This window comes from Gopherus flavomarginatus, chromosome 11 (assembly GCF_025201925.1).
Source record: "Gopherus flavomarginatus isolate rGopFla2 chromosome 11, rGopFla2.mat.asm, whole genome shotgun sequence".
NCBI lineage: Eukaryota > Metazoa > Chordata > Testudines > Testudinidae > Gopherus > Gopherus flavomarginatus.
In genome coordinates this window covers 22852235-22878848 of record NC_066627.1, presented here as the reverse complement: position 1 = coordinate 22878848, position 26614 = coordinate 22852235, and the positions used below count along the sequence as shown (strand labels likewise).

The 26614-nt window shown below is 55.7% G+C and overlaps 1 protein-coding gene across 6 annotated transcripts in view; it reads right to left on the bottom strand.

Annotated features, from left to right (window-relative positions):
• Positions 1–26614, bottom strand: part of SOGA1 (suppressor of glucose, autophagy associated 1) — a 91614-nt gene that overhangs the window by 23089 nt on the left and 41911 nt on the right. For 5 of the 6 annotated variants that reach the window (XM_050917239.1, XM_050917246.1, XM_050917245.1 and 2 more), the window contains 9 exons: positions 20697–21950; positions 19089–19247; positions 15659–15784; positions 14427–14657; positions 12585–12692; positions 9595–9762; positions 3772–4023; positions 2823–2879; positions 1994–2064 (listed from right to left, as the gene is read on the bottom strand). In XM_050917239.1, the coding sequence (XP_050773196.1) occupies positions 1994–2064; positions 2823–2879; positions 3772–4023; positions 9595–9762; positions 12585–12692; positions 14427–14657; positions 15659–15784; positions 19089–19247; positions 20697–21950 (2426 nt within the window). The remainder of the gene's footprint in view (positions 1–1993; positions 2065–2822; positions 2880–3771; positions 4024–9594; positions 9763–12584; positions 12693–14426; positions 14658–15658; positions 15785–19088; positions 19248–20696; positions 21951–26614) is intronic. The other variant, XM_050917240.1, reaches the window with a different exon arrangement.

Here is a 26614-nt window from a genome sequence, read left to right as displayed (position 1 = left end):
TGTCCCAGACACACTCAAATCCAGCCGGTCCCCGCCCCCCTGGCAGTCCTGCCCCACTCTCACACCTCTGCAGGCTCTGGGAGCGCTCAGGGAGCAGAACGTGCACTTCTCCCCTGCACAGCAAAAACAGCAATGATTCCTCCCACGCTGCAGCCAGGTCCTTGTGTGAACAGTGTGCCCCCCCGCCAAATCCCTCCCACAGTAACTAGGTAACACCCTGGAGTTCCCTAGCAGCAAAGGATTCTGGGGCATCTCCCAGCCTCTGCCCAATAACGGTGCTTTATGCTCATGTTCCTTGTGGAGGAGAGGCCAAGTTCACCTCTCTACCCCAGGGCACCAGTGTTCCCTCTAAGCTACGCTGCTGCCCAAGAGTCAATCAAGTGCCGTGCACATCGCGTGTGTTCATGTGTCTCTCCCCCCACTGCTCTGCAGCCGCATTGCTCCTGCCCTCTGCCTTCGAGCCCCTGGCCAGCTGCTCCCAGGACCCTCCTGCTTGCTGTGCACAGCAGGGGAGTGCAGGGTTGGGATGCTGATTTTAGGGTGTCCCTCTCCTCCATGCCCATATACCCCATCTCCACAGAGCGGGGATAGGGAGACAGGGCTCAGGAGCAGGATGGAGCTGCTGCGGTCTGAGTTCTGGTGAGTGCCTCTCTGCTTAAAGGGACAACGCACAGCCTCTCATACACTTCCCCAGCAGCTTGCGCGTGCACGCACGCTCTCTCTCTCTCTCTGACTAGGGCCCTACCAAATTCACAATCCATTTTGGTCAATTTCACAGTCAGAGGATTTTAAAAATTGTAAATTTCAGTGATTTAAATCCTAAATTTCATGGTGGTGTAATCGTAGAGGTCCTGACCCAAAAAGGAGTTGTGTGTGTGTTTGTGGGTGGGTGGGTGGGTGGGGACATGCAAGGTTATTGTAGGGGGGATTGTGGAACTGCTACCCTTACTACTGCACTGCTGCTGATGGCAGTGGTGCTGCCTTCAGAGCTGAGCGCCCAGCCACCAGCTGCCGCTCTCCGGCCATCCAGCTCTGAAGTCAGTGCAGAAGTAAGAGTGGCAATAGCACAACCCCCCCACCCAAAAAAACAACCTTGCAACCCCCCTGGCAACTCCTTTTTGGGTCAGGACCCCCAATTTAAGAAACACTGGTCTCCCCCTGTAAAATCTGCACAGTATAGGGTAAAAGCACATAAAAGACTAGATTTTGCGGTGGAAGATCAAATTTCACAGTCAATGACATTTTTCATAGCCGTGAATTTGGTAAGGCCCTATCTTTCACACGCACAGTCTGTCTGTCTGTCTGTCTGTCACTCACACACACACACACCTCCCAACACATACTTGTGTTGTTATTATTGTTACTTCTTGGTACTTTCTGCAATGCACATATATTCTCTGTAGCTTTATTCTTTCAAAGTGTTATTTTAGTTTTTTGACTGGTCTGTGCATTTCATAATTTTATTTCTCTCTTATGCTTAAAATTTAATTCTTTGAGTAGTGAGTTCTAAAATTCTTAACCTGTCCTGGCTGCAGCAATTATCCGTATGGTAATTTTTTAAAAATATATATTATAGCTAGGTTTTTGGTTTCTACTGGTGGCGCCCACCCACATATTACCTTGATATTGGTGCACATAACAAAATTCATTCCGCACAGTGATGGAAAAAATTGGAGGGAACATTGCAGGGCACCATTCTAGGGGTTGGAGCTGCAGCCTCCCCCAAAGAGTCTGTAGGGGGAAGCAGGTCCCCAGCACAAGCCCACTGAGATAGATGTGAAGGCCATCAGATACTGAGGAGGTGAGCTGGGGGGTCCTGGCAATGGGACACCTGTAAGGAGGGTTGTGAGCCCATCAGCTCACATTCACCAACCAGTTGCAGACCTGGGCTGAGGCTCCTGCACTCACCCACCACCCTTCAGCTTCTTCCTACCCGCTAGGAGGAGTGAGCAGTGCCAGGCTACCCTGTACCAACTGGAGGTGTGTGTCTCACCTTTTTAAACTGGCTCCCTTGGGGTCTGTTTCAGAAACGGTCTCTTTGTCGGTGATCTTTTCGTTGAGCGTCTAGAACGACACAGGAGGAAGCGTTGACATTCGCTGGCACACAATCTGGACTTGGGAATGGTACGTCAGGCCAGGGGACTCCAAACCGAGGAGCTGCACTGGCAACTTCCCAGGAGCAAAGGAGCTACACCTCACCCGTATCCAAGTGATAGTACAGCTCATCTTGCAGCCAGGATGCCTGGGTTCCATTCCCAGCCTCATTGAGCCAGAACTTTTCACCCTGAAAGCCTAAAGTTAGGAACATAAATCTGCAGGAGAGAGACATACAGCCCCCATGGCGCCAGGCAGAGTTGCCAGCGCTCGGCAAGCCTGGATCTAAAGCCATGTATTCAGGGCTCTAACTGTAGGGCCCTATGTTTGAACCTGCCACATTAACCTGCCTGGTAACAATGACCCCCCTCTGAGATCCCAGGGTGCCAAGGGTTACATAAATGCCACGGCCACTGAGGGTCCAGTCACGATCCAAGGGAGCGGATTGGTCAGACTGAGTGCTCTGGGGCAGGGACTGGCATGTTGGTGTCTGGCACAGAGGGACCCCACCACAGCTGTGTGCAGGGCATGACTGTAACACAGGTGACAAGTCCCAGCATGCAGTGCTGCACCCCAATCCAAGGCAAGGGGGCTGGGCTTCTCCTCTCAAAAGGCAGCTGCTCCGCCTTCCCAAGGATCCAGTCCCATGCCCAACCCACTCCCTGGGAAGCAGCTGGCGACCACCCCCCCTTCCTCAACAGTCAGGGCACAGCTGTTCTCCTGCTCACCTCTTTCCAGTTGCTGCCCTGCTTCTCCATGGCCCACCGGTCAGCTCCCTTCTGCAGCTGGGAATCGCACAGAAAAGGAATCAGTCACTTGACAAGGCCTCGTTAGAGCAGCTGCTGCCTGCAGGCAGCGACGGCTGAACCGAGGCTCAGCAACGTGATGGCTTTCCCATGGCCCAGAGGACTCTCGGCCAGCGGCCAGGGGACGTACTGGACTCCTCAGGCTCAGGGCAGGACCAGGGCTGGGCTCGGCTGCAGGAACATGGCTGGGCTGGGCAGCTTACAGGACTGCTGCATAGGGAGTGGGAGATCTAAGGACGGGGGCAGGCCCGCAATGGGGGGACAGTGAGCCAAAGGCAGAGGGGACAAGTTCCACCCTGGGGATCAGACAAACCAGCTAGCAGAGTGCAGGGCCTGTGTTCACCCAGTCACCACAAAACGTGAGTCATTGCCTGCAGGGGAAGGGGCTTCTGAGAGCAATTTGGGGCGATGTGTGAATGTGTATTCCTGTGAGCGTGTTCCTATGAGTGTGCACTATGCAAGTGTCATGTTAGCATGTGTAAAAGCGTGCCGGGACCAGTTGTGTGGGAGCATGCATGGCAGTGGGTGTACATGCGTACGCTCACGCGAGCATGTGCTTGTGTGTTAATGGGAGCAGAGAGCACTGGCGTGAGAGCTTGGGTGTATCCGTGCACTCACACATTCACACAAATCCATGAGCAGCAAGCACCTTTGTGAGAGTGAGTCCAGCTACTCGTACATGTATGCACATGAGAGGATGCTCCTGGGAGCATCTCTAAGCACCAGCTCACATGCATATGTGTGTGCGTGTACACATGCAGGAGCAATGCTCCCATGCGCGTCTCTGTGAGTGAGAGCTCAGGTGCGTGTGCATGTACACACGTTGGAATGCACACTCCAGTGAGCAGAACGCGCGCGGGTACGCCCCCACCTGGTTCATTTTGTTCTGCAGTTCTTTCACTTGCTGCTCTGCCTGCTGCTGCTCGTCCTTGAACCTGTCCAGCAGCTCCAGCTTCTCCTGGTTCCAGTTCTTCTCACTGATCTGCAGCTGCTTGGTGAGGTCCATGACCGCACTGTAGGACTCGGCCAGGAGGTGCTGGTGTTCCTCTCGCTCCCTCTTCAGAGCCACTTTCCAGTCTGACAGGGCTCGCTCTGGGATCCCTTTCCCAACCTTTGACTCCAGCTGTGGGGAATCCAGGGGAGAGATCAGAGCGCAGGCACACCTGCCTCCAGCTGATTATTACAGCTTGCCAATCACCAGCCCTTGCTAACACTGGGCTGGGCCAGGGGGCTATCGCTGAGTCAGCTTTCCAGAGCCTCTCCTGGCATGTCCTCCTGGAGCTGCTGTACCCACAAGGGGACACTCTCTTTATTAAAGGAACAGCAGGGCAGCTGCAGCCATGGTCATGCAGAAGAGAAGCATGAAGCTGAACATGCAAGCTCAGGTACTAGCAGCCTGTGACCGGGTGGCTCTTGGAGGGCTGACTGGGAGGGAGAACACAGCTCAAAGGCGTGGGCACGAGCAGGGGGCATTACAGATCTTTACAGCAGATCACTGGCTGGAACCCCATGGACGGTGCTGGTACTCAAAGCCACGAGCCAAATCCAGGCTGGGCAGTGACTGCACAGGGACAAACCCTCCCCAGGTAGGACCCTCAGCCTCCAGCGTCCCAGGATTAGTTAGCCCCAGTTCTTCGGGAAAGGTGCCATTAGATCTTCAGCTTGCCTCTGTCTCATTATCTAGTCATACCATGCTCCCTGTGGCAGTGTCTGAGCCCCTCTCTGGACACACACCAGGGATGGGCAGAAGAAACCAGGGCTTAGCCCTTTCCAGTGCTGCATGAGGAATGGGCCCAGAACCTGGCACAGGGGTTTCAAGACACAACCTGAATGGGACTGGGATCACGTGGTGGCTGCACAATACAATGCAGAGGCCAGGCAGTGAGAGCAGTGCTCAGCAGACAGGCTGGCCAATACCCCACAGTTGGGAGAGGGACAGCACTCGGCTCAGAGCAGGAGGCTGCCCCCTTCCAGCGCAGCAGGGAGACTCCTGGCTGGCCTCAGCCTGGACACAGATGAGCTGCACTCTGAAAGGAAGGGGCCACACTGGGAGAAGGCAGGGCTAAGGCGGGCTATGGGGAATCCTAGAACCCAAAGCCAACCCATGCCTGTGCCCTGGAGGGAGCAAGCATGGGATGCGATACCCAGATCAACCAGAGACCTGGTGAACACCCCCTCTGCAGGAGTGGCTCCAAACCCTGAGGCCAGCACAGGTGTGAATCCATGTGTGTCTCATCCTGGGCTCAGCAGCTCAAACAGCTCACAAGGGGCTTAAGCACATGATGGCTTGAGAGGTAGATTGAAGCCATTGACAGCTGCTCAGAGAGAGCATCAGCAAGAGATGCTGCTGCTGCCGCCAGGAACATCGGCTGGGCAATACAGGCAGGGGCACCGCTAGGGGGCTAACCCCTCGAGCAGCGTCCAGCGCCTTGGGAGGTAGCACCAAACAACAGTTGGCCATTCTGGGGTGTAAACCAAACTCATTCTCAGTTAGTTCCTAATGGATCTGCCTTGCAAAAGGGAGATGAGGACCCAGGAAAAGTAATCAGAGAAGAGAACAGAGCTCAGGCATCTGAGGGCAGGTTTGACACAGACCCCAGTGAGATGGACAAGGCAATACCACTACAGAACATGGCAAGGTCCAGCTAGCAGGCAGCCAGGGCAGGGCTCAAGTCCTCTGGCAAACAACAGCTCAGACAGCAGAGTGGGAAATGATTATTATAAGCGTGATGATAAATGCGTCTGGATGCTGCACGGATGTATAGAGCCAGACCAGTGCAATGACACTAGGGGATACTAGAGTCTGGAGAAAAGCCTAAGAATGACACCACTGGAGCATGGGGCTGGCAAATAGTTTATTATTCATGACTTCATTAGGGCCCAGTGCGTCTCTGAGCAGACCCTGACAATCGCATTAAGCTAGTATCACACTGACACAGCCCCAGCCCCAGACAGCTCAGCGTTTCAGTGTGATGGGGATGAAACCAACCAGTAGCCTCGGGACATTTCCAAAGCAGTAAGAGTTAGACGACGGGACAGAAAAGGTGCCCTGGTGTCAGAGTGGTCAAAGGAACACAGCTAGCTTATCAGACACCAGGTTGGAGTGGGTGGGAACCACTGAGCAGCAGAGTAGCCAGGACTGCAGTGAGATAGATCTCTATGGCCAGGGAGCGCCAGAAAACTCAGGGCCCACAGGCTGAGAAGCAGGAACGCAAAACTGCCTTTGTATTTGGGCATGTGATGCTGCACAATTACCCTAGTGTGCAAATAGCTGTGGTAACCGTGCACTCAAATGCACACGTAGCTCTCAATACCTAAACCTGGATTTTAATACATTACCACAGGCACCTTTGTTACAACCGTAGAGGCTTAAAAACAGAGAACGAGAGTGTGCCTAATGGCTAGCGCCGAGAGCAGGGCTCGAGAACTGACTGCGACACTGGAGGCATGTCACACTCTCTCTGGGCCTCCATTTCCCCTCCACAGAATGGGGTAACATTGAGCTTCCCCCATGGCAAGGCAGGGTGGTGGTGGTTTGCAGGGTGCATCGAAGAGGCAAGGTCCATGGGCCATGCTGGGTGCTACATTCGTATAGAAGCTGTTCCCAGGGCTGAGCTTGGCCTCTCTCCATTTACGGAACTGGTTGGTTTACTAGTAACCGTGCCGCGGGAAGCCATTCCATTTTCTGGCACAGGTGGGGCCCATCGCATGCTCGGGAGGGGACAGAAAGGCACCCGGGAAGCAGCTGCAGTTCCGAGATGGGGAACGTTATAGCTGCAGCCTCTCTGGCCCTGCTGCAGGATGGCAGGTCTGGCAGAAGGTCTCCCAGCTTCGCTCACTGTGTTTGCCTAATGGCCTAACTGTTCTTCTGCCCCCAGCCTGCAAATCACGAGCACACACAGCCTGCTCAGCTGGAGGGTCCCTGACACTCAGGCATAGGTTAGGGGTTTGTTATAGAAGTGGATGGGTAGGGTTCTGTGGCCTGCTTTGTGCAGGGGGTTGGACTAGATGATCACATTGGTCCCTTCTGACCCTAGAATCTATGAATCTATAAATCCCTCATCCTTGGGCCCACCCTAGAGCCTGCACCCCCAGCTGGAGTCCTCTCCCCCTCCCCCATACCCCTTCCCAGCCCTGATCCCCCTCAGGGTCGGGGTGCAGGATCCAGGCAGTGCTTACCTCAAGCAGCTCCTGGAAGCAGCGGCATGTCCTCTCTCTGGCTCCTATGCTGAGGTACGCCCAGGAGGCTCTTCGTGCTATTCCATCAGCAAGCACTGCCCCTGCAGCTCCCATTGGCCATGGTTCCCAGCCAATGGGAGCTGCAGAGCGGTCACTTGGGCCAGAGGCAGCATGCAGAGTCCTCTGGCTGCGCTACATATAGGAGCTGGAGAGGGCACATGCCACTGCTTTTGGGAGCCACATAAAGCCACGGCAAGCAGGGAACGTGCCTTAGCCCCACTGCACCACTGACCGGACTTTTAACGTCCCAGTCAGCACTGCCACCAGGGTCCCTTTTCAACCAGGCATTCAGGTTTAGAACCGGACACCTGGCAACCCTATGTGACCCATGGGACCCACACAGCGCCCCCAAGGGAAGGTCTTGTCAACACACTGGCTCCAGCTCCCAAGCCCAGGTGCAGTTGCAGCACTGCTGCCCCCTTGCAGATCCTAGCCATGAAAAGGTTCCCCAAATGATCTGTCAAGTAACACATTCTTCTGAAACCTGGGCATTGTGGTCATCCAGCCTTTATTGCGTCCGGTCATTGGAGTCAACGAGGCCATAAATCCAGGCTTCATTTCCACTAGTTTGGGTTCTGCTGATCTCAGCACTAAGCTTTGAGCTGCATGCAAGCCTGGCATGGCTCTGAGCACGCGACAGCTTGGAGATGAATATTTGTAGGCCAGAGACATCGACCTGCACAGCTAAGGGACTGCATGTTCACTGATTCTGGGAAAGCCCACAGAGTGGACATGTACTGGGCGAGTATTTCCAGGCTTCAGGAAAACAGGCTGATTGCCAGATGAATCAGCTCTGCAAGGCTAGCAGAATGGCCCTCTGCTGTTAGATGGGCCAGGAATGTCACCGATATCTGCTCGCCTTAAAGTGCAGATCTGCTCCGAAACAGCCTTTCCCGCTGCAATGTGTGGATCAGAGTCTGAGCTGCTGTCCTTAAGGACTAAAATCAGTCTGTGCTCCTGGCAGCCCTGCCCAGCCAGCACAGCTGACAAAGAAGGGTCTGGAGTCTGCTCACTTGCTCCCACTCAGCAACCCCTGTGCTAATGCCTGCTGACTAGTGGGGCCACACAGGGCAAAGTTAGCTACAAAGCCTTTATTAGTGCTTTCCTATGCATAGGAAAAAGCCCAGCTTGATTCTCTGATCCCAGGCTGATTCACCAAGTCAGGCTGTTTCCTTCTACTTGCGACACACATGAGATGGAGTCACTAAGATAAATACTGAGCCCCCTGGTTGAAAAGGTGACCCTAGTGTCACAGATGTGGTGGAGTCTGCCTGAGTCTGCAGAAAGCCTGACAAAAGAACTTAGAGATGGGAGCTGGTCCAGGCAGCTCCATGAATGTTAACCTACAGTCTAATGATGGCAACACTGTTGACTATTTCACTGCCAATCAGCACTCAAGGAATTTCTGAAAACTGCTGACCAATCCACCATAAGCGGCACCTCATTTTGGCATCACACGTGGGTGTAGCATGGATTATGGGCGGAATTTGGCGGGTACCACCTCTTACTGTCTCCCAAAATGAGTGATTGTCAGAAGTGAGGACTTGCAGCTGCACCTGCTCAGTCTCAGGACAGCCTACGAGCACAGCAGGGCCATCTGATGGACTATCCCACCTGACTGGATGAGGTGGTCACCAGGTCTGCTCTTATGCCCAACAGCAAGGACTGAATGATCTCTGGGTGCTCATCACACATGGCCGCAGCTGCTCTCTCTTCGGTGCCTGCCCTGCTCTTAGCCTTGCTCCAGCCCTGATCCTGGCTTGTTCCCAGCATTGCTCCTGGCTTGCCCAGTCTGTTCCCTACTTGCCTACTAGCTTCCTGACTCTGGTGCCTGAGTCCTGATCCAGTCACTAGGCTTGGCTGCCCACATCTCAGTTCATGACAGCGGTGCTGGAAAGCTATCCTGTTCAGCCAGGGTCCCTGCTGAGCAGCCTCAAAGCTCACTGCACGTGCAGCCAGCCTCTCCACTGCTTCTGTCTGGGATCTCTCCAGCCAGGATACTCCTCCCACCTGCTCTGGGTCCCCAGCCCAGCAATCCCTGCAAGGAAAATAATGGGCATCATTTACTCCAACAATTGGATTCTCAGTGTCAGCTCTGTTGCTATAGAAACTCTCTCAGCAGAGGCAGAGATTGTTAATTAAGATTCCCACAATGCACTGCTTTCATTCTCTGCCCCAGACCAGTCTATCAGCCTGAAGACATCTCCTGCAGTTCCTAGCCCCTCTGATATTAGACAAGCACAAAGAAGTGTGCTCTGCCCTGCTGGGCTCTGAGCACACGCTGCCATTGCATTCAAAGCCCTGCTGAGGGGGACTGCTGGGGCCATCCTGCTGTCCTAGAAGGAGGGTCATCTCAAAGCAGGGATTTTAGGGTGATGGAGGAGGGAAGCCAAAGGAGGAAAATGCCCCCCACCCCCCCACCTCCAAGAGTCCAGTGCGTATCTGCTGCTCTTACCTGGGCGATGTGGCACTTGAGCTCAGTCCGCTCTACCTCCCAGGCAGCCTTGGCCTTGGCAAATTGCTGCTGCAGCTCATTCATGCCCCGCCTCTCCTCTCGCAGCTCCGTGCAAAGCTCCTTCAGGATCACCTTCATGTCTGCCAGGGTCTTGATGTACTCATTGGGCTGCCGGGCAGGGGAAGGGAGAAAGGCGTGAGCCTGGGCAGCTGTTCACAGACATCTGCAAGGGGGGAGTAGCAGCGGGCGCAGGGCTCCACGGGCCTCGTGTCTGTCTATACCAGGCAACGAGGACAGGAAGAGGCAGCTCTGCAGGCACCAGGGCTCTGGTCTAGCCTGTGCTGCCTCCTCCCGTGGATTGAGTTTCAAGAATGTGCCTTGCCCTACAGCCAGTTCAGCAGCACTGGAGCCAGGTGGGCTGTCCAGTCCCTGCCCCAGGGATCTGGGGGAGGAAGGTTCATTCCAGTCCAGCACTCCAGCAAGGGGCAGTAGAAGCACTCTGCAATACACATCGGATTCATGTCATGGTCATCAAACCTCCTGCAGAACCCCCCTGCTGAGAGTGATGATCCCATAGCGGGAAGGGACACAGAAGTAACCCTGAGGCCCTCCAGGCCAGTAGACTGCAGAGTTGGGAAAGCAGAGCACAGGACTGGGAGACTGCTCCAAAAATCCCCTCCACCCGTCCCCATCATACAAAGGGGAGAAGGACCTTGGCCAGCTGCTGGAGGGCTGGGAGACTCCTTGCTGTGTGCAGCAGGCCAGTGTTCCTTCATCCATGCCAGGCCCAGGCAGTCAGGTTGGAAAACCAGCAAATGCCAGGGCAGAAAAAGGCTGCAGCCCCTGCCCCGTTCACTGGGCTCTAACCCTCAATCCCACCAGCCTGCGAAGCTGTCAGGCTGCAGAGGAGTCCTGGGGAATGCCCTCCCTCAGCAGCACTGCCAGCCTCCAGGGAACTGTCCTCTCCCCTTCGCCCAGCACCAGTTTGGAGAACATGACTCAGCTCAGCAGAAGCTCAGTGTCCCACCACCACCTGCTCTCTCTGCCCATTGGCTTCCGCCCGCTGCCCTGCCCCTGCTGGAGCAGTTCCGGGGTAGAAGGCTGGGAAACAGTGCACAGACCCCTGCTAGCCACCCTGGGGTCAGACAGCTTGTGCACATGCCCTACACTCAGCATGTAGAGGCTACCCCCTCCCTGGCCTTTGGGGAGGGTGAGAGGCTATTCCCCTAACCCCACAGGCTGAAGCAGGGCCAGCTCTAGGCACTAGCCTTCCAAGCATGTGTTGGGGTGGCACTTTTCAAGGGGCGGCATTTTGGCCCTTTGGGGGCAGCACTTTTCAGGGGGCAGCACTCTGGCTTTTCTGGTTTGGTTTGGTTTGGTTTGGTTTCTTTGCTTGGGGCAGCAAAAAACATGGAGCCAGCCCCGGGCTGAAGGACCCCAGGAAGCTGCAGCAGGCGCCTGTTCCTGCAGAACTTGGTCCTGTCCACTGGGCTCACCCAGCTGCCGCGGTGTCAGGAAGGCCAAGCCTGCCCGGTGGCTGAGAGGCCAGTCTCCATGTGAGAGCTGCTGAGAAGGTGCAGCCCCAGGGCCTCTCCCAGCACCCTTGGTCGTCCCTGACCCCAGGCCCTCCTGGGTCCCTGGAGGATCAGAGAAGAGGAGGAATGTCTGCAGAACAGGGGCAGAGGGGCACGCAGGCTGGCACTCTCCACAGAGGCTCCCAGCAGAACCTCACACGCTGAAGTGCGGGGAGGAGGGTGTCTCTTCATTGGCACTTCCGCTGTGAGATCTTGGGCTAGCGCTGTGGGCAGGGCAGCCAGGTGTGCAGCCCCAGGGATGGGAAGTTCAGGCTCCTTTGTACTGCCAGCTACACCCAGACGCTGTGTTTTTCATAGTAAGGAGCCAGGCTTCAAAGGCACCTTGTTCTCAGCAGACAGAGCAGCAGGAAGCCGGATCCCACAGGACACAGCGGCTCTGACACAAACTAGGCCTGGAGTTTGCTGGTCAGGCCCAGCCCCTTGCTCTACATGACACAGAAAGCATAATGGCCTGGTGCAGAGACTCCGGCTGGCCAGAGCTTACCCCACAGCCAGCTACCATGTTTGCCTGCTATGGGATATCCTGCTGGCAGGGGAAGCTGGTGACAGGTGCCCAGCACTGCAGCGTCCCTCAGAACCCAGCCTGGAAGCTGCATGCAGGCTCCCTCCGCATCCACCTTCTGCCTTACAAGGGCTAAGCACAGACATCTGGATGGCTGCTGCTCTCCAATGTAAACATGGACCTGTGCCCATAGGCCAGAGCTGGGGCTGGCTCAGAGACAGCCCCCACTCAGCCTCAACCCCCCGCCCCCCATGAATGCTTCTCCACAGCCCCCAGCAGTGGGTGATGTTTCCAGTACAGACCTGCCCACCCCTGCACAGGATCTGCAGCCCCAATCTCTGAGGAACAGCCACCTTCCTGCCAGCACTGGGAGCCACGTTACCTCGGCTGGTCTGCGCGGCATTAACACTTTTCGATCAATCCCCAATGCCTACAAATAGAATGCGCGGCCTGCACTGCAGTTCTGGCCCTGGTTCCCAGCACACATCAGGGCCCCTGGCCTCACTGCCCAGATGGCAGGGTCTGACCGGGCCGCCAGTGCTAGGATTGGGGTGCAGCACACCAACCCACAGTCCTTCCTGCCAGCACAGAAGAGGGGCCGGAATGGCAGGACTGAGGGGCTGCCGCAGAAGATACACATAGGGCCCCGGGCTGCCTGAACTCCCATGGGCACAACAACCTCCTACCCTAGCCTGGCTCCGCACAGCCTCCTGGTCCTGGGTGCTCTCAGGAAATGAGAACTGAGTGGGAAAGGGATGGGAGATGTCAGGCACCAGCCTGTGCCCAAGGAACTGGGCTGAACCCAGAGACTACAGAGCACTTGCCCACCACCATTGCTCCGAGCTCAGCGCATGGGCGCTTGCTGCAGCAGGTGTGCCAGGGTCCCAGCTCACCGTGTTCTGGGTCCAGGTGTCTCCAGCACACGTCTTGTTATCGGCCTGCTGCTGTGGGGTGAGCTCCTCCTCCTCGATCAGCAGGTACAGCTCTTTCATGCTGTTCACCTGGAAACATGACAAGATAAAATGGGGGGAGGTAGCTCAGTCTCCCTCAGCCTCCAGCCACGGGCAAACAAGGGGCTCCTGGCCCAGGGAAGTAGGGGGAAGGGGCCCTGGGGCAGTGAGAAGATGGCACCCAAGGTTGCCTGTACCCAGCAGAGCCCAGGGATAGGAGGTGACTATGAGCTGGGAAGGAGGGCCACCAGGAGAGCTGTGTGTGATACCCAGGACTAGAGTAATGGAGGAGCTGCACACTTGGACTGAGGGCCTTCAGCAGAGCTGTGGGGTGGGGGTGATCTGGTCTCAGCACCTCCCCAGCTCGTGTTTCCTGCTCTTCCGTACCAGGCACCAGAAACCACAGCCTTATGCCAGGGCACAGTCATCTTCTGGCCTCAGCACAAGGCCAGGCCATAAAGAGGCTGTTGTTACCAAGCCTCAGACACAGTCGCTGCCGTCCAGAGGCTGCACACTCTGTGCACATCATTTGTTCTCGTTTGTGAATGAGTTTAGTTCTCAGAGAAGCGAGGGACGAGAGCCCAGCACAGACAGGTGCTGGGCAAACTTCCCCGAGGGGCAGTATGCACTTAACTGGCATTAGAGCAGGGAGCAGCTGCCCTGGCGTGGCATGTAGATGGGCGTCTCACAGACGTGCACATAAACAGTAAAGATGCAGATGTGCAGCCCAGAGACTAACAGGCCCCAGCCTGTCTGCTTGGATGCAGGGCTGGAGTCTTGAGGGCTGACCTACGCTGGCTCCGGACTCTCCTGCTTCCTGCCCTGTGACCTCCTCCCTAGCACGTGACCATTGCTGGGGAGCTGAGTGCAAGCCGACTTTGGGTAACAGCCAGCAGGTTTCCAGCAGCCAGCACCGTTGAGAGGCAGACGTGGCCCTTTGCCCCGGGCAGCAGCATGCCCCAGTCAGAAAAACCCTGTGCCAGGCACCACCTCTGCCCACAGATCAATCGACACCGAAAGCAATGAGCCATTAGCCCTGCTGTTGCTCCCACGTCTCCATGCTACTCCCACTCCTCCCCCTGCACCAAGCTGCCCAGCCCAGCTGCCCAGCTGCTGCAGAAAAGAGGGCAGCATCCAGCATAAGCCAACCTTTGCTGGCACTGCCCAGGCTGTCCCCACACACAGCCTCAGTCTGGGGTCTTTCTGAACCTGCTGAGTTTGGGGGGGTTGAGAGTGAGACAGGACACAGGACACCACCCAGGACAGAGTACAGGGCAGGGAGCAGCTTGCCCAGCAATGTGCCATGGGGCCCTTCACTTCAAGACACTGCAGGACTTTACTGCCTGGCAACTGGTTCCTGCAGTGACCTGGGTTAAATGAGCAGGGCTCTTAGTGGGCTGCAGAGCGTGAGGGTGGCACCAGATGGCACCTTATACGCAGTCCCATGTGAGAGAGGGAGGAACGGCTAAGCCAGACTGACCCCCATCGTCCCTACAGTGGCCCTCCCTAGGCCAGAAGTGATGGGAGTTGGCAATGCTGACTATACCCAGCCGATAGCCCAGAGACTGCAGGTCCCAGCATGCCAAGCTCCCTCTCTCAGGCTGCGGCCCACAGGCTCTCCAGGCTGCATATCTACATGAAGGGTCACAAAGGGTGGCATTGGCTCCACTCCATGCCACCTGGCTAGCTGCCTGCACAGACTCTGCTGTAGGTCTCTCCAGTTGGGAAAGTGCAGCCCTGTGCCCGGCAGACTATGGGATGGGAGCTCCTGGCTGCATATCCTACCTCCAAGAAGCCATCGCCCTCACTGTGAAGGATCTTCCCCTGTCTCCAGCGTTTGAGGAACCACTTGAGCTTCATGAAGAGAAGCAAGAAATTCTGCTTGAACTGCTGAGATTCCTGCACCAGGAGGTTCTTCTCCTGGCTCCAGAACTTCTGCTCCAGCCGTCTCTGGAGGCTCAGGCTCTGCAGCTCAAACTCCCGCCTCAGGAGAGCCTTCTGCTGGTCTTCTCGCAGCTGGGGGAGAGCACCATGAGAAGGATCCTCCCCTCAGCCACACGAGGGCCCCCAGTGAGTGCTGCTGCAGAATCTGTGCAGGTGGTGGGACTGGGGGGTTAGGCCCCTGGTGGAGAGGGGCTGAGGTTGAAGCAGAGCTCCTAGGGCTGTCACTTGTTCCCTGGCCCCATGGGCACCAGGACAGGAGCGGTGGAAGAGGGAGGGCCCAGAGCAGGGTCACCTGCCTCTGGAGATAGTGGTGCTGTGCCAGGGAGCTGTGGACCGCAGCAGTGGGGAGGGGGGAGAAATATGGACTTGTTGGATATTTGCCCTGACGACAGGTTATCGGGAGTGTGTGCGCCCCTCACGAGTCCCGGGCACACTACTGGGCAAGGGGAGGGAGGGGATGATCTCGCAAGTGTGCTGGGGGAGGGGAGAAGGGAGTGATCCCACGGGCCCTAGGCACACTGGGGGGATCTTGCGGTCCCCAGCTGCACTGGGAGGGGGTCATGCCGTGGGCATGTTTGTGGGCTGGGAAAGCGGGCAATCCCACAGACCCTGGGTGCACTGGTGGGGGAGGGAAAGCGGGAGTGATCTCACGGGTCCCAGGCATGCTGGTGGGTGGGGGGAGGGGGCAATCCCATGGGCCCTGGGCACGTTGAAAATCTCAAGGAGGGGCTGTGGCACGGCTCTGCCAGTGCTGGGGAAGAAGGGTTCGAGTTAGTGGAGGCCCTGGGTGCTGCACACTCCTCTGAAAGAGCTGACGGCCACAAGCTCTCACGGAGACTCGCCCTCTCCCCCGCAGCAGATTGGGCAGGCAGTGGCTGCCTTTGCCTGCCCAGGAGGAGCTGGGAGTGGGGTGGGGTTCTGAGCTTGCCTCCTCCAAGCTCTGTGACTATCCCCAAGGCCCAGTCTGGTTCTTGGCTGCCCCCTAGTCACTTCCAGCCCATGCAGGGGCAGACGGTTGTGGCACAGACCACACTGGGTCACTACAGCAGCTCCCTGCAGTGCCTCTCACTGACCTGGCAGATCTTCTGAGAGAAGTTCTCCAGCTCCTCCTTCCTCAGCTGCCTCTCCTGGGCGAGCTGCTCCTGCAGGCCCAGCAGGCTCTCGTTGGCTTCAGCCAGCACCAGCTGCAGCTCCTTGATCTGCATGGGCAGTGGACAGAGTCAGTCCCCTGGTGCCTCGTCACGCCCAGGCCTCGTTCCTCTCTCATGGAGAGCAAGGCCCACAGTAGCCCGGAGGGGAGCCAATGCATTGGAGCGCACGGCGCATTCAGTTCTCCTGAGCTCCACCCCAGCCAAGGGACAGAGGAGAGGGCTCAGAGACTGCACCCTTGGTCTCTGCTCCTGACACATGCGGTGACCTTGAGCTCATCACGTCCCCTCTCTGCCCCGCAGCCGAGCCAGCTTTAAAACGGGGAAGCCACGTCCTTCCCGCCAGGTTCCTCACTAGCCAGCCAAGGCCCATAGGCCCTGTGGCACACAGCTGGGAGGGGCTGCAGACAGGCACACAGGGACTCAGAGCCTGGGGCAGGTGGCCATTTGCTCTACTGGGGCCTCGGGGCAGCCACTGCTCAAGGGCATATGAGAGCAGAAAGGCCCCAGCCCTGATCGTGCTGCTGCTGGGACGGGGGGAGCTCAGGCCATTGCAGCCAAGCAGTGATTTGGAAAGGCTGGGCCTTCACCCAGGCCCTAACCTAATCCCTCTCAGTTTAGTCACAGAGTCACACTGCACTCAGGGAGCAGCTCAGAGACACCGGGCCTGGCCCAGGAGCTGAAGGGTGATGCAGACAGAGCCCGATTGAGCAGCGCTAGCTGGAGACTGGGGTGTGAACCGGCCTCTTGGAAAGTTCCCCTTCCAGGAGCTCTGTTCTCCCAGTGCACCTGTCCCTCCAAGGGTCTCCTCCCTGGACGTGCCTGGCAGTAGGTGGCTGCTCACAGGATCCCCAGGGAGGGACAGGACCTCTAGTGAGCCATCGGGGCCCATTCCCTGCCATTGGGGTCCCAGCCCCACATTTTAAAGGCCCCTTTTCCATGTCTGGACCTTGGTTAGTTCAGAGCAACTGAGCCAACAGCCCTACTGCTGGCTGGTTGACCTACACTCACTCGTCTGGAAGCAGGGCCCCCCCCCCGAGATCCACAGCCCCAGGCTGATGGTGCCAACCTTTCCTGAAGCTCTTCCCTCCCCGGGTCTGACAGGAGCAGCACAACAGGTGGCACAGCTCAAGGTTTCCAGCCACCAGCCGGGCATGGAGCAGGGCTGCGCACCCAGAGGCCAGGACACAAACACTGCACCAGTTTGTACAGAGATTCCCATCAGCAGAGCCAGCCTGGCAGGAACACGCCACTTTGTGGAAAGGCAGCAATGAGACTCATGCCAGCGCAGCTCAGAACCCAGACCCTGCTCTGGAGAGACAGGCCAGTGCAGGGCTGGGGGGGCAGTTTGTTCCCCCCTGTTGAGGGGTGGCCAGGAGCTGGGGAGGCCTCCAACGCAGGCCCTGCCTTGCATCACTGCTGCAGCCATACCTGAAGCCATTCCCCTCCTGCTCCAGAATGCCCCCTACCAGGGAGGGGCAGGGCCACAGAGCTAGCACTAAGCCAGCAGAAACACCACACAGAGCCAGATCCATGCCTGCCCTAGGGTGCCCATCACTGGGGCTGCAGGGGAGCTGAGGCAGCAGCAAATGGCATGCTGTGAACCGTCAGGCTGAGCAGGCAATGAAGAGCAGGTGGGATCAGCAGCCGCCAGCCTCGGCAGAAGGGGCAGCAGGTGGGGGCAGGAGGGTGCTAAGGGGGTGGGGAAACCCCCTTAGGCCAGGCTAGGGAAAACCCTACTACCCGGCAGCCCAGGACAAGGGTCAGGGCTAATGCCTGCTGCACAAGGACAATGGGGGCGGCTGAGAGAACTGGGCCCAGCAGCACAGAACTACCAGTCAGAGGGGATGAGGGCAGGCCAAGCTGCCAATCACACCAGCTACACCGTGGACAGTGGAGGTAGAACCAGGAATCAGAGCCCTGCTGGCTGTGCCTAAGGCAAGGCTGTGCTGTGAGTGCCTTGACCCGAGCTCTGGGGCAGTGACTGGGGAGGGGAGAGGCAGGGCTTCTCAGTCATGGCTCCATCTTCTGCCACAAAGGCCAAACCACAGTCAGCTTTGGGGCAAATTAAACCTCCACCTGGTTACATGCCCCTGCTGCAAACCACACATGGAGCTGAAATGAGGACGGAACTGGCCTTTTGAATTTATTACAGCTTTGCCTTGCAACCTGAGCAGCTGCTGTGGAAATGTGCCGCGTGCTATACAAGGCCATCCTTGAGACACACACACAGACTATTCCATGTGCTCTGCAGAAGAGCTGGGTCCATGGATACTTCGTGAGTTGGGCACAAAAGCATGAAACCACTCTGGGTCAGGGCTAAACCTGGCAACAAACCCACAGGCTGGCTCAGCAGAGGGTAACACTGAAGATGCTGCACCAGAGAAGCGCAAAGCCCGTGGCACAGAGGAGGCGCCTCAGAGACAGGATACAAACACGTTTCCCAGAGCTCGTGGAAAGCCAGCTACCCCAGGCTTCACGTCAGGAAGATGGAGCACTGGGTGGGCAGCTTGCAGAAAGCACAGGGAGCTCTCTGGGCAGGGCACTCCTTGTTTGGGGCTGGCAGCACTTTCCTGCCCATGGAGAAGCAATCAGAACCCCTCCCACATCAGACAGACACAGGGAGATCTGAGCAGAGAGGTGGGAGATCGTGAGAGGGAGAAGCCTCCTCCCCTACAGCAGCTAACAGACACAGACCCCAGACATGTATAGGTCAGGTGCATTTTAGGGACACTCAGGTTGATGCTGCTTGTCCCTCTGTCATACTGCGCCTGTTTGCTTAAGGAAGTGGTCCTGCTGGGAGCAGCGTGCCTGCAGTGCCCATATCACCAGCTGGCTGAGCTCCAAGACACGAGAGAGGCTGCAGGACTTTATGGCAGCCTGGGATCCTCACAGCCTTCTCTCTTCCCAGGACAACTGGCTCCCCTCCGGGCAGTGCTGGCACATAGGGAAGGGCACAGCCTGCTAGCTGGAGTCTCTGCTCTCTGGAAAGGGTCTGTCCCATTGCCCCACTAGCTCAGCGGTGCTCTCCCCCATCACCCCATTTACTACAGAGAGAGGGGAGCTCTCCCCATCCACATCTAGCAAGCTCCAGAAAGCAGCTTTCAGAGCGATCCAGCAGCTCTCTGGACCTGTGCTCCTCCTCACCCGGCTGGGCCATGGGCCTGCTGAACACAGGTGCCAAGAGCTCTCCCATGGGGGATCCCCAAGGGCCCCAGCATAGCCACCCCTGCCCCACATCAGTGCCTCCCCTTTCACATCTTCTGGCCTTCCCTCTCCCCACACTGACTCAGCATCTCCTAGGCCAGCCCCATCTCCTGCAGGGGGGGGAGCTCCCGCCCCTCTGCTCACCTACCTCGGTGACATAGGAGTCGTTCTCGTCAGGTCGGTAGGGCTTGTAGTTCCTGGGGAGTTTCACATTGGAGTCCACATCCATGGTGTTGTTGCTGCGGTACAGGTCAGGGGGTCGGCTCCCCGCGGCGTCCCAGTCCGGGCCATCCCTAAAGTCTGGCTGCTGCATGCATGGGCAAGTTAATGAGAACAAACCAAAAGGGCGGGAAGAAAAGAAAAACAAACAAAACAATGGGTCTCAGAAACAGCAAAGAACTACAAGACAACAAAAAGGATGAAGAGGAAGAGGAGCTTCAGCACCATGGCATAAGACAATGTGGAAAACAAAAGAAAACACAGGATGAGGAGACACATGGGCTGGATTGTTTGGGGTGGGGGAGAGAGAGAGAGAGGGAAAAAATGTGCAAACCCCAGTTATGGTGCCATGCAGTGACTGGTGGGGTGGGGAGTCTGGGCTGGGTTGGACTAAAACCCAGCAGCATGCAGGAAAATAGAACTCTGAACAAATGAGAGTGTGCTTCGGAAAGGGCACTGCCACCCGGCCACCTCTGGAAATCTGCTCCCTCTTCAGAGCCCGGAGCCCTCTACCCTCCCCTGGCAGTTCGCAAGTTCTCAGCTATGGTCCCCCTCCTCCTGCTGCACATGGGCTGAGTGACGTGGAGCTCAGGGGGAGGTAGGGCATGCTGGCAGTTTTTGGGAACAGCCTGAACTCAGGGTTTTTGGCACACTCCCAGCGAGTCAGATTCTGGATGGTGGTGGCCAAGGGTCCATGCCGTGAGGAGATGGTGCTGCTGCAGATGCTCCTCAAGGGGAGCGTCACCAGGCATCTTTAGGGGATTGTGTGCTTTGGGCCAAGCCACCCTCCGCTGCTCCAGCGGCATGGAGGGGCTGCTCCCGTGGACAAGAGGACATGCTCAGAGTCTTACTAAATTTGCCTTTCAGATGTTCACTCTGCAGTCTCTTGCTCCTGGGCTCTTTCTGCAGCACTTAGCAAAGGGGCTGAGAAGTTCTCTCCCCAAGAGTGCCGCATCTGGCTGTAAAGTGGCGTGCCACCTGGATCCTGGAGACCCAGGACAGCACCCCTTGCCCTCTCTCCCATGCACTGTACTGACTTCACACGAGCCTCCCGCCTCGCTGAGATCGGGACTGAGCTCACTTGGGGATGTTTCACCATGACAGGAATCTGGTATCAGACCATGCAGCCATTGCTGGATCTGCAGAACAGTGCATTCACCTGGGACGGACCCTGGGCATGCTGAGTTAGGACTGTACTTGAGAGCCCTTCCCCTTTGGCTGCGGACAGGCTCAGCATCAGCCACCTCACGCCCCAACTGTTCTAGAGTGACGATGACCCAAAACAGTGTTCCTCTGCCTGCCCAATCTCCAGGGCTCCACCTTCCCCACTACGCACACTCTGTTAGAGCAGAGTCCTATCTTGTCTGTGGGTTCATTACCATGCAGTGAGTTGTTGTTAGTTTGTAGTTCTCTCTAGAGAGGCACAAAGGAGGTTACATTATAGGTGGAGTTTGTTTTGTTAAAGCAGGAGAAACAGCACGGCAAATAAAGCAACCAACACTGCACAGGAACGGCAATGACATGGAAAACACCCTACCTGGAAATCGGAGCTGTGCTCTTTGCGCAGTGCTCCTTTGGGAGAGTCCTGGGAGCCGCAGCTGGGCAGGAAGGAGAAAGGGTCCATCTGCTCTTTCCAGCAGTCCCCAATGTGATCCACCTTCCTCATGAAGGAGCTCAGCTCCTGCTGCAGGACGCGGAGCCTCACGAAGATCATGTTGATCAGCTTGGAGTCACTGGTGCTTTCACTGTTGTTATCCACCGGCTCACTCAGCACCAGATCCATGCAGTCATTGTCCAGACACACCTTCAGGCTGGAGGTGAAGCCATTAGAGTCCGAAATCAAGACATCGATGGCTCTGCTAACAAGTGCGGCCTGGTCCCGGAGGCCGAGCAGAGTCTCCAAGTCCTTGGATTTGAACAGCCGGGTGGGGCTGCTGTCCTGAGACTTTCCGTTGCCATTGTTGGGCCCTCTCTCAGGGCAGTCCTTGGCATCATTCTCTCCTCCAACGGGCACCTCTCTCCAGAGAGGGGTGGGGATGCAGTCCGCAGAATCACCAGCCTCAGCGTCGGTCTCCATCATCGGCCTCGTGGTCTGGCAGGAGGCCAGGTCGCAGCGCTGAAGGTTAGAGAGCAGCACGCGGTTCTCGTATTGCAGCTTCTTCACCTTGCCGCTGAGCTCGCTGATCTGCACCTTGGCCGTGGCCAGCTCCTCTTGAGATGGCTCGCTGATCACCGAGCAGCTGTCCTCCGACAGGGTAATGTCCAGGTCGTGGTCCGACTTGTACTTGTTCAGCTCATTCATGAGGAGCTTGTTTTGGTCTTCCAGCTCCATCAGCGACCTCCTCAGCAGCTCTGCCTCCTCTTCCACGAACTGCAGGTGTCGCCTCAGCTCCACCTGGCTCTCCCCAGAGTCCCCACAGCTGGTGGAGGAGAAAGCAAACCGAATGTCCTGCCCCATCAGCTCTCTGTCACCTTGTCCCTTCATGTCATCCATCTCTGCCCTCAGCCCACGGTTTTCAACCTCGAGCTCCACGATCCTCCGACTCAGGATGTTGGCTTCTTCCTCAACGAGCTTCAGATGGGCCTTCAGTTCTGCCTCTCGCGAATGAGGGGAGTCTACCAGCTCCTCTATGGACAGAGAGCTCTCCAAGTCCCCGTACAAGGAGTGGTATTTCACCAGCTCCTCCTTCATGCTGTCATTCTCCTTGGCTAACTTCGTTAGTTTCTTGCACATCAGAGCTGACTCCTCTTTTGCAAAATGCAGTTGACACTTTAGATCTGCGCTGTCCTCCTATGGGCCAAAATGGCACGGGCATTAGAAAACGGGTTGCCTCTGGTTAAAAATGAGAGTCATAGACCACGTAGGACCATTGTGATCATCTAGTCTCACCTCCTGTACAACACAGGCCAGAGAATTTCTCTCAAATAACTCCCAGAACAGAGTGTTTTAATACCTATTGTTTGCAGCTCTACAAAGTTCAAGTAGTCAACTCGCCTATTTGTAATTTATCAACATACATATGAGCCAAAGCACGAGGCCCAGGAGCACAAGACATGGCTTCATACAGACTGCAGTTTATTGAGGATTAATGGCCCTATCTCAACGGTCTCATTGCCTCAGATACATTGGGCACGTGAGAAGTCTGGGAGCTCATGTCACGAAGTGGAGCTGTGCCCTCAAATCTAAGTGCAGAATTTGGCCCTTGAAGTTGTGAATCAATTTGGGGCACTGACATGGAGAAAAAAACAAGTGAACTGGCCCATAGCAGATATTCCACCATTGTCAGAAAACTGTCCCTCAGGTCTGCAGAGTGCCAGTTACTATGGGCCCTACCGAACCTCAGATACCTGGAAATACAGCTCCGTGGAATTGTGGCAGACACAGGAAAAGGGTACCCAGGGAGCTGGAAAGCAGCTAATCATACAGGAGATGGGCCCCAACTGGTCTGAACTGACAGGAAGGAATTTACACCCCTGATGCCCCAGGGCACTGAAATGATGTTCAAACTGCACTCTAACCAGGCCAATAAAATAGAGCTAAATGTTGTTTCAGCAGCGTGGGGAACAAGCTGTTGGACTCCATGTGGAAAAATAAAAACCATAAGCAGGTTTCCTCTTGAAAGCCTGGCATTGCTGTGCAAACGCAGCAGTGTTTTGAATTAGTTCAGATTGCTACAAATCCCTCCCTGGGCTCCCTTCTGCTGCCCAGCCAACAAGAGTCAATTGTTTCAAAACAGAGCAGCACAGCCTCCCATTCGCTCCCTTCCCTGGGCTCGTCACTCCATCCAGCCTGCTGTGTGCTCGCTATGCTTGGGCTGAGCGCGGCGGGGCACAGAGACGCTCTGTGTGCTCTCGGACAGTGCCGCATACATCCCCGCGGACGTTAGCAGCAGCAAACACAGATCTCATTTGTCTAAGGGCTGGAAACATCAAAGATACATTTTCAAAATGAGCTGAGCCTTTCGCTGTACAGCTCCCAACAGCCAGTGGAACAGCCTCGCCCACATCCTGACCCAATAGCTGAAGTATCTGTCCCTGTGTGCCACAACTTCTTTGCCTGTGTATAGATGGGGAAACCCTGCTAGGTCCCATCTGCCCCCTTCCCCCAAGGGCCAACGCTGGGCTGCTCCTCTCAGCACCACTCTCTAGTGCTTTGTCCATGGGGCAGTGGGGAGGCCCACAGTTCCCTGGAAAGACTATTCCCCACCCTCAGGAAGATTTCCTGTAGTTCCCTTTGTGGGAATTCACTCCACTGCTCCGAGAGTTGCCCCACTGCTGACAATGGCATAGAAGGCCAGCACTGATCTGACGCAGATCCCTGGGGTCTGTCAAGTCAGCCTTCCAAAGCGGCTTGGGGGAGCCCCCTCCCCTACTCACGCCAAGAGAAGGAGACACACAGAGGAGAGCAGGATGCTCCCTGTGAAACACCAAACACATGTCTTGTGGGGAAGGGAAGTCAGCTGCATAAGGGGCTAGAGAGCACTTCCACTCTGTGACTTCCATCTCAAAACCCAACAGTAAATACTAAGCCAGAAAGATGGGACGAAGCCATTGCATGTGGAATAAAGGGAAAGCTGGACCTGTTCCATGTCCAGAGGGACAATCAAGGGGAAAATCTCAGCTCTGCTGTTCATTACCATCCATCTTTCAAAAGCCAAACGGTTAGGAATTTGGAGATTTCTTTCCTGGACTCCCCAAGAGCATTAGGGATTTTTTGCTCCACGAATATGACCTCATGCAAAGGGTCCGTTGGTTGTAAATCTCATTGAACGCATTTCATTTCCTGTTTTCAGGGCTGGGAGAAAGCGTGTTCCTGGGAAAACTCTGCACACTGATGACAAATCCCTCCCACTGAGTGCCCTGTGAAGCAGTTAAGATCTTTTTTCCAGATGGTCAATACAGTTTGAAAATTCAAATTCAACAGCTACGCCTGAGCCTGCATCATCCTCAGATAAGCAGCAGCTATTGACTCTGCAAACTTCCCAGGCTGCTTTATGAAACCCCACAGAGCTTTTTACAACAGCCTCGTTCAGAGTGTAAAGGTGGGTGCCTGCTCCCAAGCTAGGGTGCAAACCCCTGCTTGACGGAGCAGTGGGCATGATGGCCACACGTTATCCTTCTGGCTCACTCGAACATTCAGCAGGAGCTCACCAGCTGATTTCAGATCAGTGGACACACTGTGTACTGAGGAGGGCAGGATATAGCCCTTACTATGTCCTATGAGGGCCAAATTTTCAAGTGTTGAGCACCCTCAGCTGGAAGCAGATTTCAAGGAGAGGTTTCCATTTGGGCACCTAAATAAAAGCCAGATTTTCAAAACACACAACTCCCCACAGCTCCCGTGGGGACACTCCTGGCCAGATTTTCAAAACACACAACTCCCCACAGCTCCCGTGGGGACACTCCTGGCCAGATTTTCAAAAGATCTCAGCTCCCAAGATGCGGTACCCTTTTCAAATCTGCCCCTTGCTGATCCTTCCAGTTTTACCCACAGTGCTGAGACAGGGGTGGTCATAACTCACATGAGGCAGAGCCTCGAGTCCCCCGGACCCTTTCGCTAAGTAGCATGGACAACCTACTCCCTTTGCCCACCCTTGCACACCAGTGCACTGCTCACACCCTAGGGATCTCTGGACTATCGGGGGGGTCCATCTCCAGAGCTCAGCCAGCTCTGCAGCAGCCATGAGGTCGGTCTTGGCTCCATGAAGCCGACAGCATGAGAAACACGAGATTTATGTCCTGTGGCTTGGAGTTGGGTTGGGTTTGTTTCCTCAGCCCCTTGTGGTATCTCATTAGGAGGAAGTGGGGATGGTTTTGTATTTCAGTCTCAACAATGTCTTGTAAGAATGTTTTTGATGTTGTCAAAGGCCTGAACATCTCCCACTAAGAGGGACAAAGACGGCAGTGGGGACAGTGTTTCCAAGTGCAGCTCAAATGTGCAAACTGGTGCACCTGACCATAAGCCATAGTGCCCAACACATATACAGACGTGGGCTCTGGGGGAACATCCAATTGTTTTGACCAAGTTCCTCCACTGATGACATACGGGAGGATAGAAGTTAAGCCACAAATGAAAGGAAAAGAAACCAGCAGAAACAGCCCTCCATTCTTCAGCATGTCTCCTCCACCGAAGAGATCAGCTAACACACAAACACCCTGCAAAGGGAAATCACAGACTGCTTCCTGGTCAATGACTTCAGAACCACCACCAAGTGTGTCACTGTGGGCAGTGGATTATCAGGTTTATTCTCACTGCGCAGGTATGGGGGCAAGAGAAACTCTCAGGAGACATGGACCTTTCCCTAACTCTGCAGGGAAGATATATCTGCTATTCCAGTGGCTACTTTGTATGTGTGGGTGAATCTGCATGCGCGCCCTCCACACTAAGCCCCCACATACAGATGGCAGGCCAGATCCTCAGCCAGTGGAAATCAGCTCAACTGATGTCAGTGTAGCTATGCTGATTTACACCAACTGAGGCCCATTCTGTGCATGCGCGCAAGCTGGAAGGCCAATTTCATCCTCACTGAAGATTTACGCAGGGCCATAAGTTTAAACCTGTAATGCAATGAGTTGGAATTTCCTCTAACACTCATTCTGCTGCAGCAGACTCATGTTATTTCCTTTGTATCACTGTATCATTCTAATGAACCCTCTTGGCACTGCTGACAGTGTCTTGGGTTACATGATATTCCACTGTTATTTGGGATTAACTAATGCAGCTCGTGAACTCAATATCAAGCGTTTGGATGTTGGAGACAAACTAGAGCAACGAACGATGAAGACATTACTGGTCAGTCCTTTCCTACCTCTAAAATGCTGACATCAGCCTTTGAGAGAGGCTTTTACGAACAATAAACCACTTTCATTTCTGCAGTGACACCATCAACTCTGAACCTTCACACCCCGGTCAGGTTATCAGAGAGTCAAAGCCGCTGAACACACCAATCACTGAGAGACAAAATCCTTCCACCAGTGGAGAGAGCCCATAACTGCCGCATTGTCCAGTGTCCTGTGCAAGGCAGGGGTGCAGAGTGCACGATGTTCAGGAAGTTTATAAGGCCAGACTGCTGGACAGAGGCACCTCAGCTGCACCACCTAAACGGTCTGAGCAAGACGGATACCTGACCATGCCCATGGGAAATGGCTCATGCTGCAGAGGCAGGAGTGAATGGGACACACACAATCACCTGATAGCCAGGGCACAGCATCCTCTCTGCAGGCTGAACTTTGGCTCAGATTTTTAAATATTATCTCAGTGCCAAAACTGCCCAACTGGTGCTGGGGTCACTGTTCTAGCCAGGCACGGTGCTCTCTCCACCAGGCACACAGGAACAGGAGGTGGGACTGGGAGGGACCTCCTGGGTCATCGGATCCAGTTCCCTGTTATTGCAAGCAACCCCACCATGTAGTCCCCATCCATCCCATGCAGCTAGGCCCAGAGCCAAGATGTAA